Source organism: Labeo rohita, unplaced genomic scaffold (assembly GCF_022985175.1).
Source record: "Labeo rohita strain BAU-BD-2019 unplaced genomic scaffold, IGBB_LRoh.1.0 scaffold_832, whole genome shotgun sequence".
In the NCBI taxonomy this organism is placed as follows: domain Eukaryota; kingdom Metazoa; phylum Chordata; class Actinopteri; order Cypriniformes; family Cyprinidae; genus Labeo; species Labeo rohita.
This window is the reverse complement of record NW_026129780.1, coordinates 18,272-31,548: the sequence shown is the minus strand read 5'-3', so window position 1 is coordinate 31,548 and position 13,277 is coordinate 18,272. Positions and strand designations below refer to the sequence as shown.

General features: G+C 35.6%; 2 protein-coding genes across 2 annotated transcripts; both read right to left on the bottom strand.

Annotated features, from left to right (window-relative positions):
• Positions 1-547: 547 nt before the first annotated feature.
• Positions 548-3,166, bottom strand: LOC127162084 (ribonuclease inhibitor-like). Its single transcript, XM_051104876.1, has 4 exons — positions 3,154-3,166; positions 1,315-1,399; positions 928-1,101; positions 548-838 (listed from the first exon to the last, which is right to left on the bottom strand). The coding sequence occupies exons 1-4, from the start codon at positions 3,164-3,166 to the stop codon at positions 649-651; spliced, it is 462 nt and encodes a 153-aa protein (XP_050960833.1). The 3' UTR covers positions 548-648.
• A 6,503-nt stretch (positions 3,167-9,669) lies between these two features.
• On the bottom strand, positions 9,670-11,767 carry LOC127162085 (NLR family CARD domain-containing protein 3). Its single transcript, XM_051104877.1, has one exon. The coding sequence runs from the start codon at positions 11,683-11,685 to the stop codon at positions 9,670-9,672; it is 2,016 nt and encodes a 671-aa protein (XP_050960834.1). The 5' UTR covers positions 11,686-11,767.
• Between the last annotated feature and the right edge of the window lie 1,510 nt (positions 11,768-13,277).

Here is a 13,277-nt window from a genome sequence, read left to right as displayed (position 1 = left end):
CCCAACCAAACAGAACATTAATCACTATAATGGTCAGTAAAAAAAAATAAAATAAGACACACAAACAACATTTTACGAAAATCAACATCAATTTATGAAGTCAGCTTATGTGATGTTCTCTCAAATATGTAGTTGTATTGAAACAACATTCAAGATGACTTTGGGAAATGAGTGAATGTAACTAGTGAAAAATAACTGCAGATTAACAATTGCCACCTCAAAAAAAAAATTGCTTTTCTTCTTCTTCTGTTGTTATTTTGCAAATTAGCAACATATTAGTGCACTGCTGCCTCTCACTGGTTTATTAATGTCATTGGTTTCTTTGTGGCTACTTGAATATTTTAAGTAAGCGTCACTCAAAGTAGTAAGTAAATTGTTTTAAAGTAGATGTAACTTTCACTTGCCTTGAAAGTAGATGTAACTTAATAAAACCTAGTAAGTATAGCAACTAAGTAAAGATAACTAATTATATCTAAGTAAGGTAAACTATTGGATTTTACAGTGTGGTATCAAAGCACCACAGATGTCTCATTGTAAACTTACACTTTCGTAGTCCTGCTGTCATCATGAACTCTGCTCCATGATCCGCCCTATAAACACAAACACACATTATTGTAGATATGCACACAAACGTTTAGAATGTCAGTATTACTGTTTGATATACTTGAGTATCTGCAGTTTATAGTTTGGATCCTCCAGTTTGTGTTTGAGCAGCTGGACTCCTGATTGTCCTGGGTGATTGTAGCTCAGATCCAGCTCTCTCAGGTGTGAGGGGTTTGAACTCAGAGCTGAAGACAAATAACCACAGCCTTCCTCTGTCACCATACAGCCAGACAACCTACAGACACACACAGACAGATCAACTACAAACACACATCAACATTATGACCAGTTATCTGTACATCATCCCTTATTTGTTCTTAATACCTCAGTATCTGCAGCTGACAGTTTGGACTCTTCAGTTCATCAGAAATAATCTTCACACCAGAGTCCTGCAGGTCAATGTTACTCAGATCCAGTTCTCTCAGGACAGAGTTTGAGGATTGTAGAGCTGATGATACAATTTCACAATCCTGAGCAGTGAGATTACAGCCAGCAAGCCTGAAAAAGATTGAAACACACAAGAATTTGAAGAAACACTTCACAATTTCATTCTGCATTGGGTATTTTAATGATATCAGCTACATTTTTGTTACAAAAGCACATTATAAAATCAAACAGCAACATAGTCAAAATACATTAATTGGCATAACAAGAGAAACAGTTAAATCCGTTTAGAAAGAATTGCTGTAAAACCCCCTATTAAAAACTTACAGAGCTTTTCTGCAGTTGATCACAGCTGGTATCAGTCTTCTTCTCCCCTCATCTGATGTGTTGTATTTCTTGAGGTCCAGCTCATCTTTAAAAAGCAGCAAACATGCCTACATCAATCTACAAATTAATTTTACAAGAAAGGTAAATGAATACATAATAATAATAATAATAATAATAATAATAATAAAGACATTTTTGACGAATGTTATGTTTTCTTAAATAAAAATGATTTCCTAAATTTCTTACATAAAATACTTTTCAGAAAATCCAAAAAAAAAAAAACTATATAAGACAGAACATGTCAGGGGAAATTAATAGGAAAACTGGTTAATCACCTCTTACTATTTGAGAGCTGAACATAACCCTGAAATATACGAAAACATTTCTTAAAGTGTTTTAACATAAACACATACTTCTTCTTAACAAAAGTGTTTTTAAGAGGTAAAATTCATTGGTCTAGTGATGTGTCATTCACGAATGAGTCGACTCGACTACTCCCGTGTGACTGCTGATTTCTTTCTTCCTTTTTTATTGTAAATTAGTACAAAATGGGGTTAATCCGTTTAGTAACATTATTTGAGAATATTTGTTCTATTTAGAAATAGTATGATAACAAATAAGTAATAGCAATGAGTATAACTTGAACATGTGCACAGGTATGCATTCTTTTTTTTTTAATTTTATAAAATAAGAGATTTTGGTTTGTGTGTCTGAGTAAGTGAACGTCTCGTACAATATAAAAGTTGGAAATATTATGTATGTTTGCTCTCATTCAGTGATTGTCCAAAGTGTTTTTTTTTTTTCTTTTCACTGCGGTTTAAGGTACTTTTACCTGCAAAGAAAAAAGATATATTGTGAAAAGAGCTTAACAAATGATTTGAATCCCACCTATAGCGGATTAATGAGCAAACTGACAGTACAAACAGACAGAACTCTGTTGTGTCAGACTACACTCTGTGTATGGATAAGGTTGGTTGCTCATTATCAGATTTACAGTAAACAGTATATCTGGATGAACCAGTTCATTCACTCAAAAAAATATTTCAGCCCTTAACGTAATTCAATTACGTACATCTTTTCCATGCATTTAGATTACATAGTTTTAATTTAAACAAATCAAGTAAACTTAATGTGATTCAAATGCATCAGTCTTACGTAAATGAAACAGGTAAAGTTGACGTAATATTTCCCAGTGTTAAACAAACCCTGCTCAGTGTTCATGTGTTTCCACACTACAGAGTGTTCAAGTAGCATTGACACAGTGTTGGAGTTAAGGAGATCATTATGTCATGATTGACCAATAATGATGAACACCTGCTGTTTACAAGCAGAATCACAGAAGGAAAGAGAAACACAAGAATCAGCCACAGCCAAAGAGAAAATTAACTTAAATAAATGAAGACATTAAATCTCAGATTAAACAACTCCACAAACAACATTACAGTTTGACTTGATTTCTGTCGTATATCCACAAATATTATTTGAGAACGTCTAAACAGAGGTTTAGATGTTTTATTAAAAAAACTTTTCATTTGACCTCACCATCATGGTGAACAAGGTTTACTTTAGTTGGGCTCTGGACCCTTGACTTTCTTAGTTTAGTTTTTTTTTTTCCTTTTTTTTTCTTCTCTTTTCGCTTTTCTCTTTTCTCTTTGGTTGCTGTATTTGTGTTTGTAGAGCACATTTGTTATAGCAACAAACAAACAACAAGAAAAAAGAGTTTTATTAAATGTTCTTGTTTAATTTTTATTGATGTACACCTTCAATAATAATTAACCAAGAACATTTAATAAATCATCATCCAGTGGCCTGTTTTGCTGATATCGTTCTGTGGTTTACCTTTTGGTTTCATGATAAACTATAATAGATAATCCATAATAGTTCATACACCTGTTGTAAACATTATGAAAATAATAGACTAACCACCGCATGAGATCAGTGCATCAGGCCACTGGATGATAATGATTTCACAACCAAAAAAAATTTACCAAAAACACCATATCAGACTTTTTTTTTTTTTGACTTTTTTATTTTGCTGTAATAGATGTGCTTTATACACACAATTACAGCAGCCAAAAAAAACAAAAGTCACGAGTCCAACTAAAGTAAACCCTGATCGCCATGATGGTGAGGTCAACTGAAACTTAAAAAATAAATAAATAAATAAAACATCTAAACCTCTGTTTAGATGTTCTCAAATAATATTTGTAGATATATGACAGAAATCAAGTCAATCTGTAATGTTGTTTGTGGAGTTGTTTAATCTGAGATTTAATGTCTTCATTTATTTAGTTCATTTTTCTTTGGCTGTGTCTGCGGTGATTCTGCTTGTAAACAGCAGGTGTTCATCATTATTGGTCAATCATGACATAATGATCTCCTTAACTCCAACACTGTGTCAATGCTACTTGAACACTCTGTAGTGTGGAAACACATGAACACTGAGCAGGGTTTGTTTAACACTGGGAAATATTACATCAACTTTACCTGTTTCATTTACGTAAGACTGATGCATTTGAATCACATTAAGTTTACTTGATTTGTTTAAATTAAAACTATGTAATCTAAATGCATGGAAAAGATGTACGTAATTGAATTACGTTAAGGGCTGAAATATTTTTTTGAGTGTTGGCATTTGTGTCACATTCAGTTCAGAGAGAACAGGAGAAGCTCAGTGACCCTTCATTTCTCAAACCACAGTTCTTAGACATTATGGTTTCACCACCATCTTGTCTTGCTTACAAAACACCTCTGAGATCTGAAACATGAGAGAGCTTTCTCACAGAGAAACTAGACTCAACTCCAGAAAGGTCTGATGAGATTCATTATCGACAGTTAATTATATTTTGCATTTACCAATTTTGTATTTACAATTATACATTATATTACGTATATGGTTATACATCTTACAGATGTCATTAAACTTTTTTCATACACAGACATATGACCAAGATTAAGATGGAGGTAAGTGTATTTCTGTCAGTTGTGTGTTGTTAAATCAGTTTGGACTCAAACACCTTAAATCCAGCATAGAGGGGTTCAGTGAATGTGGTGTTGTATGTGTGTAACTGTGAGTGATAAAATTACAAAAATAAAATCACAATTAGAACTAAACATTGCAACTTTGAATATTACAAAGTACTGAGCATTTAAGATAACAAAGACTGAATCTTACACACCTCAGTATCTCCAGTTGACTGTTTGGACTTGTCAGTCCATCACTCCTGAATCCAATCAAGTCATTGTTACTCAGATCCAGTTCTCTCAGGACAGAGTTTGAGGACTGCAGAGCTGACACAGTTTCAGAGCACTGACCAATGATATTACAGCCAGCAAGACTGAAAGAGAAGAACACAAAACAGTTTCATGGCAGCTGCAATTGGCTAATAAATTACGAACAATTATGAACTTTCTTGAAGACGAAATCTATAAAAACCTAAACAATCTGTAAAAATCTAAACAAAACTTGGTATACATAGAAGCAGCAAACAGATTTGTGAATAGACACATTTTAAATGAAATATGATCTATTCAATTATAAGTAAAAGAAACACAAGCAAAAATATTTTTTGGTGTAAACTGGGTAACTTCATGTATACTGCATTTTAATAATGGAGGAACAAGAAGGGACTGAGAGGCTTAATTTGATATTGGAGGCTGAGAAACATTTAATATTATATGATAAATGCCTAGAAATCCATTAGAAACATGAAATTAATGAAGGTCATGTTACTCACAATCTCACAATGGTAGAGAATGTTTTGAAAGTAATGAGTACAAGACAAATTCTACTTAGGAAGGGGCATTGAAACATTATTCCATAAGTAGACTGACACCTCCATGAGATTAGACTGAGAATAAAGACTTCAAAGAAACATTAGAAACATAGCTAATAATACCCATGTTCAAATGTCACCTGTTTAATCAATAATGAAATGTTTGGCTATTGCAATAATAACTGGACAAAAATCTACAAACATTTTTTTTTTTTTGCCAGTCAATTGAATAAAACAAGCTATATGAAGACTGAATTGAACACCTGCAACTCTGCAACAAGATGCATAAATAACACATATGCAGGATTCACTGAAAAGTAAAAAATAGTATCTATAGGTCAGGCCATATTCTACTTAAGGAGCATAATTAAGGAGCATAATCACTGGAGCATAAAGATCACAAGCCATAATTCGACTCTAGTCACATGTTCTGCTCATTGCAAGAATACAAATCCGGTGTAGGAACCACTTTCTAAAACAAACCTTCATCCAAATATTTGGTCCCCTGAAAGAGTTAGTCTCCTAACTGTAACATGCTCACAGAGCTTTTCTGCAGTTGATCACAGCTGGTATCAGTCTTCTTCTCCCCTCATCTGATGTGTTGTATTTCTTGAGATCCTGCTCATCCAGCACCTCCTCTGACATCTGAAGCATGTCGGGTTTGAATGGTCTCATCCTCCTGAATGTTGTGGTGGGCTATTCTAAAGCATCATCATATCAGTGACATTTAAATTCTACATATATTTTCAACATCCTGACATAAATGTCAAATGCATTTTCTTGCACTAGTCCACAAAATCAAAATTGATTTTATTAAATACAAAGAATTGCATGCATTACAAACAAATATCTATAGGTGGTATTCAAACATTAATATCATCTGTTTACACCATTTGTTGTATGTTTCATAACAATGAATAGTGAATTATTCAAAACTAAATTAAAACACATAAACAAATTTACTTAATTTCCATTTTTAATTCTAACCCTACTTCCTTGAATTCACATTCATATCAAATTCTGAATACTGTTTGCCTCCTTACCTTAAATTCAATTCAAATTTAGGAATTACTGTGAATTCAAGACATTCTCAGCCAGGTCAAGTGTGAATGCTGAACATTAAAAGACAACGTTCTTTGTCTTTCCCACTGCAAACTTTCCATGTTCATCAAGGATAAAAGAGTGTTTAGTCTCCTTATTAATATTTTATTACCATGTTATTTTGGTCCTCTCCCATGTGAAATAGTGAGTTTAATATTTGTCCGAGATACAAACTATTTGGAAATCTGGAATCTGAGGGTGCAAAAAAATTTAAATCACCTTTAAATTTGTCCAAATGAAGTTCTTAGCAATGCATATTACTAATCAAAAATTAAGTTTTGATATATTTATAGTAGGAAATTTACAAAATATCTTCATGAAACATGATCTTTCTTTTATATTTTAATGATTTTTGACATTTAAAAAAAAATAAAATAAATAAATATAAGCACATACAGAGAAACCGGTTCATTCGCTTTTGTCTCAGACACTTAACTGTGAAAGAACAGGAGGAATCTGCCTTCCACAAACCACCGTTCAGAAGACGTTATGACCTGAATGTGACTTGGACTATAACATATCATATATGCACAAAGTACATCTCAATAATTAAGACACATAACATGTTACTTTATGATTGACTACATAAAGTATGTTTCACAGAATGTTTTTCTAAATGTTTACATGTATTACATTTTGCATCTATTAATTTAGTTAAAATCACACATTACTGTATATAGTGATTCTTGTCATCAAACTTCGTATGTAGATATAACCAAAACTATTCTGAAGTAACAAAGTGTTGTCAGAGGTAGCAGAGGTAGGCTGTGTGTGTGTGTGTGTGTGTGTGTGTGTGTACTTGTTTTTGCTACATTGTGGGGACCAAATGTTGGCCTGCGGTCCCCACAATGTTAAAAAATGATTAAAAATAGTAAATAAATCCAGCATAGAGGGGTTCAGTGAATGTGGTGTTGAATGTGTGTAAGTGTGTGAGTGTGTGTGTGTCAAAGACAGTGTAGAAGGACAGAGAGCCATTCACGACAGTCCAGATACACACCTACTCTCTTAGACTTTGGCAAATGTGTTATGTTTGTGCTCTCATTATTGTGCCAGACAGTGAATCCATTAGCAGTGCAGAAAAGACTCCAGGATTTGTCATTGTATCCAAACTTACAGACAGTCCCTTCTTTCCTGCTGATTCCTTTATAGGCCACTGCTATACGAGCCCAGAGCCCCATTCAACCTCCCAGTAACAGCGTCCAGTCAGACTCTGTCGACACAGAACCTGAGGAACATCAGCAAATCTCTCTGGATGATCAGGATACGGCTGATGCTCTTCGACATATGTGATCTTTCCGTTGTCTTCAGACAGGATGAGTTGAGTGTGTGCTGTGTTTGGATCCAGTGTGAGATCACAGGCATCTGAACACAAGAAGAAAAGAGATATAAAAACAGTTCAAAAATCAAATTTGTTATCATTAAACATGCTTGTCTGTGTCAGAGAAAGAACCTACATTTTCGTAGTCCTGGTGTGATTCTGAAGTGCCCTCCATGATCAAAACTAGAAAGACACACAAACATACAGACAAAAATAATCATCAGTAGTTATTCACAGCTATTCACATTCACTCCACTAATATATACACTGTAAAAATAGGATCAGTAAGCCAAAGCAACTTGTGTTTTTAGTGTACATTATTTTAACTCATGAAAATAAGTATAGCAATTTTTTTTTTTTTTTAAATATTTTTTTTAAAATTATTTTTTTAAATTACAGTCAGTTTCATATAATTTATAATTGAAATAAAATACTTATACATCAAAAGTTGATTATGCTTAAAAATTTAAGACAGTAATTGAATTGGCAGAAGTTGAAATACTTTTTTTTTTTTTACAGTATTTATTTTTCTATGTCAACTTTTCTTAAAACATTTAATGTTCAGTTACAAATTATTTACATTCAGTAACTCTGCAACCTATAAATACCATCATATAATTTTCTGCCATCTTTACATTGTATTAACCAAATTTACATCTAATGAATGTCATCTTTGCTGTTGGATTTTCTCTCCATATTAGATTTAAACTTGAACAGATCATCATGTTGCATTTGTTTACTGTAAAATACTAGTCATCTTACAAAACAGCAGTAAAAAACTATTATGAAAATACATGTGCAAATATCATTTATTCAGTACATAAATAAAAGTTTTTTCTCCATTTCACAACGAATGAACAGATTGAGGAATGGAAATTTGAAAGCTAAAATATCTGATCAAACAGAAATTTATGAAAGACAAGATGTTTTTTTCTGTTATTTGAGGACTTTTTATTTACATCCTTAATTACTGTGCTCTTTCAAAATGTGCGTCTCTGTCATTAGATTGCAACTGGATACAGCAGAAGACAACAAAACCACAAACGCATAGGCTCCACAAAATTTAATGCGCTATCAGTTCTCAGTGCTCAAATGCACATTTACTAAAGGCACATGACTAAAGGTAACTGACTAAAGGTCAAATGACTAAAATGTGACTATTAAGCATTTTAGTCTCAAAATAAAGACTAAGACTAAATCAAAAATGGCTGCAGCTCCCACTGCAAACTTAACTTGTACCCTACATACTTGAGTATCTGCAGTGAGCAGTTTGGATCCTCCAGTTTGTGTTTGAGCAGCTGGACTCCTGATTGTCCTGGGTGATTGTAGCTCAGATCCAGCTCTCTCAGGTGTGAGGGGTTTGAACTCAGAGCTGAAGACAAATAACCACAGCCTTCCTCTGTCACCATACAGCCAGACAACCTACACACACACAGATGATAATCTGTGACACTCACAGACAGATCAGCTGTTGAAACGGTACTTTTTAAAAACACACATCAATGTAAAAAGCATTTTTTTGAAGATAATAATCTGTGAAGCCTTTAAATGTAACAGCTTTAAATGTTTAAAATGCAACAGCCAAATGTTAATTGAAACCTACTGGATTTGATTTTTTTTGGAAACAACAAAGTGGAATGTTCTTTTTTTCAACATAATGCAATAGCTATAATCCTTTTATGTTGGTTTTACAGACTGTTTACTGCAATGCAGAAATTAATTTAGTGCATGCTGATGACCTCTTGCCATGACAAATACTCAAGAGAATTTATAAATGATTAATGTTTTTGCACACCTCAGTATCTCCAGCTGACAGTTTGGACTCTTCAGTCCATCAGAAATAATCTTCACACCAGAGTCCTGCAGGTCATTGTTACTCAGATCCAGTTCTCTCAGAACAGAGTTTGAGGATTGTAGAGCTGATGATACAATTTCACAATCCTGAGCAGTGAGATTACAGCCAGCAAGACTGAAAGAGAGGAAAACAATTCTTATTCTGTCTCTGCAACTGATATTCAAACTATTACATTTCAAAATTCATTGACTTGAAAAATTTCAAAATTCAAAATTGAAATATTTCTTAATTTTTAAAATAAATAAATAAATTGTATTCAGAGAGGATATTTTTGCTCTTTAGAAGCATTTTCTTCATTGAAACACTCACAGAGCTTTTCTGCAGTTGATCACAGCTGGTATCAGTCTTCTTCTCCCCTCATCTGATGTGTTGTATTTCTTGAGGTCCAGCTCATCCAGCACCTCCTCTGACATCTGAAGCATGTAGGCGATTGTTGAGCAGTGAGCAGGAGAGAGTTTCTTCTCTGAGTGTTTGTCTGATTTCACAAACTCCTGAATCTCTCTGGACAGAGTCTGATCTTTCACTTCCAGCAGACAGAGGAACAGATTGATGGATCTTTCAGTGGAGAGTCCATGTCCATCTTTGATCTTCTCTTTAATGTACTGTGTGGTTCTCCTGATGCTCTCTGAGCTGTTCTCTGTGTGTGTCAGTAGATCCTGTAAGAGTCTCTGATTGGACTCCAGTGAGACGCCCAGCAGGAACCGCAGGAACAGATCCAGATGTCCATTCTCACTCTCAAGGGCTTTATCTACTGCACCTTTAAGCAAATTTTGCACTGAAGCAAAATCCTTCAATCCATTCATAGTTGAATTTACATGGTAGTAAAACACATAGAAAGCAGCAAGAAACTCCTGAACGCTCAGATGGATGAAGCTGTAGACTTTCCTCTGATGAATCACAGATTCCTCCTTAAAGATCTCAGTGCAAATCCCAGAATACACTGAGGCATCAGTGACATCTATGCCGCTCTCAATCAGGTCCTCCTCATAGAACATCACATTGCCCTTCATCAGCTGTTTGAAAGCCACTTCAGCAAGTTTCACAATCACTTCTCTGTTGGACTGCAGGAGTTTCTCTGGATCGCTCTCTTCATACTTCTGATTCCTCATGTTGATCTGAATTAACAGGAAGTGGATGTACATTTCAGTCAGAGTTTGAGGGATTTCTGCACTCAGATCTTCTTTCAGGAGCTTCTGAAGCACAGTGGATGAGATCCAGCAGAAGACGGGGATGTGGCACATGATGTGGAGGCTTCTTGCTCTTCTGATGTGTGAGATGATTCTGCTGGCTTGATGCTGGTCACTGATTCTCTTCCTGAAATATTCCTCCTTCTGAGACTCATTGAATCCCTGAATTTCTGTCAGACGGTTGATGTATTTGGAGGGGATCTGATTGGCTGCTGCTGGTCTGGAGGTGATCCAGATGAGAGCAGAGGGAAGCAGCTCTCCTTTCATGAGGTTTGACATCAACACACCCACTGATGAAGTCTCAGTCACATCACAAACTTTCTGATCATCTGAAAACATCAGTGTGATTCTGCTTTCATCCAGACCATCAAAGATGAACACAACTTTACACTCCTCATAAATCTTTGAGTCCAGATCTTGAAGTTCAGGATGAAAGTCCAGCAGAAGTCTGTGAAGACTGTACTGATGATCTCGGATCAAGTTCAGCTCTCGAAATGGAAGCACAAACATGAAATCTACATCCTGACTGGATTTTCCCTCGGCCCAGTCCAGAATGAACTTCTGCACAGAGACGGTTTTTCCGATTCCAGCGATGCCTTTAGTAAGAACAGTCTTGATTTGGTCTTTCTCCTCACATCCTGGTTCAGGTGAGGATTTAAAGATGTCATTGCAGTAGATTGGAGTGTCTTGTGAGTGTTTTGTTCTGGCTGTTTTCTCCATCCGTAAAAGCTCATGTTCTTCATTCACTCCTTCACTCTCTCCCTCTATGATGTAGAGCTGTGTGTAGATCCTGTTCAGGAGGGTTTTGTTCTCTTGGAGCTTGTTTCCCTCAAATAATCTCTCATACTTTTTTTTCATGCTGGTTTTGTGTTGGACTTTGACTCTCTGTAGATTATCATCTACTTGTTTCTGCAGTTTTCCAGTCATTTCCAGAAGGGATGCTTCTGTATCATGCTGCCTGAGATCAGAGGTCACTGCTACATCACTGAGACGAGGGGGCTGAATAATGGATTGGTTACTCTTCATAGACACACAGCTGGGTTCAGAAGATGGAACTTTTCGAATTCTCTCCTTCTCTTTCTCTTCATAGAGACTCATTTTAGAGGCAACACTGCTTAGCTTTTCCCCTAACATCACTCACAAACAATTACTTCACAGGAGTGTTCCCATTATTACACATTGCTATTATCTCCTTAGATATAGATAATCTAAAGTGTGGAAGAAAAGAGCATTCACTGATTTATACAAAATATTAAACAATGTAAGAAGAGTTGTTTTTAAATTACCTACTGTGAGATTGTAACAATCCTGACCTCCTGTGCCCCTCTCATTACTAACCTGAAAAGTAGACATGACATAAGTCTAGCCTAGAGAATCATAAGACATGATGTACTGGTGTGTTTCCTGAAGGGAGTGATGTGGATCTTTCACTTCCCTATTTTACCATATAAATATTAGTGTCTTTTCTTTAATAAAGTGCCTTTGAGTGAATTACACCTTTTCTGTGTGTGGTTGTTCCTGACTCTGTGCTCCATCGCTCAACTAAAATCGAATCTCGGCAGTTAATCAAGTTAGATATTAAATTCTAACAGTTGGGGGCTCGAAATATAGGACCATCACCCAAAGTCACAATACGATACATGTACTACAATTGAGGTTGAGCCATAGAGTGCAGAAATGTACGCTTACTAACCGCTAATGCTAACTCCTAAAAGTGGAAGATGGGGGGTTCAGCATCGAGACCACTACCGGGGGAAACGCCAGTTGATTTTATGTACAGAAATAATCAGGGAATTTATACAGAACCATATGTCAGTAATATGGCAGGATGGTCAGAAAAAATGAAACCGCAAATTGAAATACCGTATCCACGAGAGGGTTCATTCACAGATGAGGGCATGCGGTTGGCTAAAAGTCTAGTCAAAGAGGGCTGGGGCGATCCTAATTGGGATTACAACTATATGAATAAGAGTTATGGTATATGGAAAGAGATGAAACAAGTTTGGGACCAGGGCCCAGAGAAAAAACAAGTGGCTGCTTATGTAGCAAGACAAAATTGCCTCGCAGGGGATAAACCCCCACTCTACTGCACGCCTAAAATTACCGCACCGTCTGCGCCTAAATTTAAAATGACAGAAATGAACACAGAAACTGCAAAATCTGCAAAAGTTAATAATGAAATGGAAGTGTTCAATGAGAAATCCAGCGGTGCAATGGTATGGTATGGTAATGCAATAACCGTTAAGCCTATAAAAATGGCAGATATGGAAGCAATATGCAAAAGTTTGCCTTCTCCTCAGAACCCCAGCAAATTTGTGACTATTCTGCAAACGCATACAAGGTATGCTCACTTTACGGGTGCAGATTATAGGGCGGTTCTGGCGAGAACGCTAGGGGCAGATGTCACTGAATCAATGTTGATTACTGAATGTCCAACATTATGCTATGAGAATGATAAAATATCGGGCACAGCTACAGCTAGTAGCCCTCATGAGTTTTTTTGGGAGAAGTCTGAAAATCATGACACGTTCTTTAAAGAACTGAGAGTGTTCCTAGATAAACGAATGGGGAGCAGACAAGATCTATCATTTGCTGCAAATACGAAGCAGAAACCTAAAGAATCAGCTTCTCATTTCTACCTACGGTTTAAAAAGGCCTGGGTAGAGGAGTCTAAACTCCCACTGAGTGCTGAAATGCGAGCTTTGTTTATTAATATATTCTTGAAC